General features: G+C 49.8%; 1 protein-coding gene across 1 annotated transcript; it reads right to left on the minus strand.

Annotated features, from left to right (window-relative positions):
• Window positions 1-1,070: 1,070 nt before the first annotated feature.
• LOC144538341 (uncharacterized) lies at window positions 1,071-3,589 on the minus strand. Its single transcript, XM_078282403.1, has one exon. The coding sequence runs from the start codon at window positions 3,587-3,589 to the stop codon at window positions 1,727-1,729; it is 1,863 nt and encodes a 620-aa protein (XP_078138529.1). The 3' UTR covers window positions 1,071-1,726.
• Window positions 3,590-3,828: the final 239 nt, after the last annotated feature.

A 3,828-nucleotide genomic window follows, 5' to 3' on the forward strand; every position in this document is an offset into this window, starting at 1 on the left:
GCCTCCGGTCCACCTCTCGCCCCGACCACAGCCCGTCTCTGAATGGTAGTCCCCTCAGCTGCTTGTGGCTTATGGCTGGCAATCCCCGGCGGTTTCCTCTGCCCAATTTACTCTCTGTTCTGTCTCCCTGGGCCCCTCACCTAACCACCATCCCTCTCTCCCAGGGAGGATCAAACAGCCTCTGCCCTGCCAAAGCACCGTCCCTGTCCCTCATCCCACCAGAACTATTTTCAGCACACACCTTCAGTCTTGCAGGGGCAAACAGCTTCTGTAAACTGTGGCTGCCACCAGCAGACAACCAATGGCTGTCATGTGGGGAAGGATTCACTTTTTACAATCCTTATCCATCCCATCTCCGATATAGGGAGTCGTGAGAATAAGCTATTACAAGAAAGTAAGCTAATACAACAACATAATACACATAAGAGTGAATAGCATACTTGATACATGTGGCTATGGCTGGTTCCCTACTGTGAGCACTATCGTTGTTAAACATGCTATCATCTGTACTTGCATGAGATAAAGATTTGTGTGGGTTTTGGCAGTATTTTAGTGTATTTTGCAGCACTTGAAAATGGAAAGTATAGGTAATGTCCAGGTGTATTAATGGATGATTAATCTAGTGCTGTGCAGCAAATGCTACTACATGAGTTTGAATCCCAGCTTGTGTCATATTGCATACAAAATAGGCAACAGGGTGGCATAGAGAGTAGGGAGATCATCTGAAGGACTCAGGTTCAAGCTCTTGTGCTGGAAAGCATTCACCCTGCCGAAGTGTCCTTGAGCAGAACACTGAATCCCTACCAGCTGCTCTGTAGAATTTCCCTAGGAAATTAATAAAGTATCACATTAAAGTGAACTGGCTTCTCTGCTTTAACAAAATTAGGAAATTTCCAATACAATCTCCAGTGTGTAATAGTATAATTGCATCTGATCCAATAAAATGACCTATCACTTTCACATTTCAGTCACAGTGTAGTGGTTTAACATTTATTTCATGTGTGCTTTCAGGTAATTTGTCTATAAGAAATTCAGTCAGCTTTAAGTTCCTTGGGATCACATTGAAAAATTGTTACTGAGACAAAAACATTTGTTAAGACATCTTTTATTTTGGTCATTATGCGTTACATGACATAATGCATATTTAGGGATATAACAATGTTGCTGGTAAACAGTTTGTATTGGTATGACAGTATTGTTGGTGTCTTATATCATCATAATGGTCAATTTGACCATTACTATTTCACAATGTTCAAGTCACATACAAGGACAACAGGTACAACATGTTGCACAGAAAGTATTTGTGTACTTTTAATAAGATTATTGGTCACCAAAAAACAAGGTACAAAAAAAAACAAAAAACAGACAAACACAAAAAAAAAGAATCACCAGTTGAAGTCAGTATAAAAGGAACAGAGTGGAAAAGAAAAATTAAGGACACAACAGTTATAACACCTCAATTTCACATGCTGTCTCCATTACAAAAGCTCACTGGTAACTTTGTGGATTGCTTCCCCCATCCCTGATAACCTGTTTTCATAAATTAGATTTCCTTCTTCTAAGCACCCATTTCTTGTATTTTTCAAGTCGAGATGCTACTATTCCTCAAAGAAGAGAGTGAACTACCTGTCTGTGTTTGGCTGAGGAAAAATTAACAGGGAGTTTACTTTAGTTTGAGAAATAGATTGCAAATTTAGTTGTTTGGCCTTTGGGAACTCCCACCGTATCACGTTGAAGCAATGAGGAACCCAGAGAAAGAGCAGTGGACATTCTCGGCAGCAAAGACGCCATTGGCCTCATCATCGGGGATCTGGACGTAGACGGTGTCCTGCTCATCGAGCAACAGGACAGCGCTACCTGACATCTGGTCCAGGAAGCCCTTGTTGTACTCATCATAAGTGAACATAACAGGCTGGCCATTCTTGTACAGAGCCACCAGGGCATGAGCTCCATTAACATGGATGCTGTAGGAGAAGTAGTAAACTCCGGGCACCTGGCAAGTGAACAGGCCACTATCAGGGTCATAGTGATTCTCGGCATTGTACACGATCTGGTCAAACTTAATGGGGGTGCCAGCAGCAGGGTAGGGAGTGGCCAGAGAGGCGGTGAAAGCAGACATGGGGGACTTGACCATAACCTCAGCAACTCCCATGCTCTTCTCAAACATAACCTCACCAGGAGGACCGGGGGGGCCGGGGGGACCGGCTGGGCCCTCGGCTCCATCGGCGCCGGAGTCACCGGTCTGACCAGGGGGACCCTGAGGTCCAGGGACACCCTTAGCAGCCAAGCCAGCAGGTCCGGGAGCACCAGGGGCACCTGGGTGTCCCTTCAGGCCATTAGCACCAGCGGGACCAGAAGGCCCAGCAGGTCCTCTGGCACCTGGAGCGCCATCAGAACCAGAGGCACCATTTTCACCTGCACGGCCGGGAAGACCTTTGGGCCCAGCGGGGCCAGGAATACCTGGGGCACCTGGGGTACCTGGGGCACCGAGGTCACCTTTGCTACCTGTAGCTCCAGTGGCTCCTCTGGGGCCAGTGGGGCCAGCTGTGCCTGGATAACCCTGCTTGCCTGGGAAACCCTGTGCTCCCTGATCTCCCTTGTATCCCTTAGGTCCCTGAGCTCCGGTTGCACCTGCATCACCTTTAGGGCCAGAAGGGCCGCCCTCACCTGGGAAACCTACTGGACCCTGAGGGCCAGTTGCACCAGTGGCTCCAGTTGAACCAGTAGCACCAGTGGCTCCAGTTGCACCTTGCTCACCCTTTCCACCTGGGGCACCTGTGGCACCTGTAACTCCCCTGTCTCCCTTCTGTCCATTTGCACCTGGCTTGCCATATCCGGGGACTCCAGGGGCACCAGTGGCTCCAGCAGGTCCCTGGTGGCCTTTAGGACCACCTGGGCCGGGCATACCTGGGGCTCCGTTCTCACCTGGTTTACCTGGCATACCTACACCAGGGGCACCAGTGTGGCCTTTGGGTCCCTGTGGTCCCATGGGACCAGAGCTACCATCCCTACCTGGGCTACCTGACTTTCCTGGCTCACCGGGCATACCTGCCTTTCCTGGCTTTCCAACTCCGGACTGACCAGGGGCTCCAGTTGCACCCGTAGGTCCAACAGGTCCTGAATCACCCTGAGGTCCGGTTGCTCCCACCCCTCTATCACCCTTAGCTCCTGGCAGACCAGGTACACCTGGATGTCCCTTCAGACCGGGCTCTCCCCTGGGTCCACTTCCTCCGGGCAGACCTGAAGGTCCGGGCTTGCCAGTAGCGGAGAGGCCAGCGGGTCCGGGGCTTCCAGAAGGTCCGGGCATTCCTCTGGGTCCCTGAGCACCGGGGGCTCCAGTGTCTCCCTGAGCACCGTGGGCACCAGGGATGCCAGGCTTGCCAGGTCCACCTGCGGATCCAGGCTTGCCTGCGATAGAGTGGCCAGCAGGTCCCTGGGGTCCAGGAGGTCCTTGGGGTCCAGGCTCACCAGTGGCATCCTCACCTGGTTCGCCAGGAGGGCCAGCGGGTCCCTCAGGGCCGGGCTCACCTGGGGCACCAGGCTCACCTGCCACTGACACAACTGTGAAGAATAAAACAGAGATCCTCATCAATACCTCAAAAAAACAAAAAACAACAACAAAGAACAAAAGAACATCCTATATAATAACAACTGAAACTGTAACCACAGTGGATTTTCTTAAAAGCTCCAAGTTGTGTATTATTATTACTATGAATGTAACATTGCATTATAATGGTATAATAGGCCTATAATAGTAAAGTAACGCCTTTGCAATTGCATACACTTGACCAAGTATGTAATTAAGGTTGTATTTCCAACCCTGTTGTA

The sequence above is a fragment of the Centroberyx gerrardi genome, unplaced genomic scaffold, assembly GCF_048128805.1.
Source record: "Centroberyx gerrardi isolate f3 unplaced genomic scaffold, fCenGer3.hap1.cur.20231027 Scaffold_125, whole genome shotgun sequence".
Lineage (NCBI taxonomy): Eukaryota > Metazoa > Chordata > Actinopteri > Beryciformes > Berycidae > Centroberyx > Centroberyx gerrardi.

Excerpts from the sequence above, each read along its gene's own strand:
- LOC144538341 (XM_078282403.1), bottom strand. The coding sequence starts at position 3,589 with ATGAGGATCTCTGTTTTATTCTTCACAGTTGTGTCAGTGGCAGGTGAG.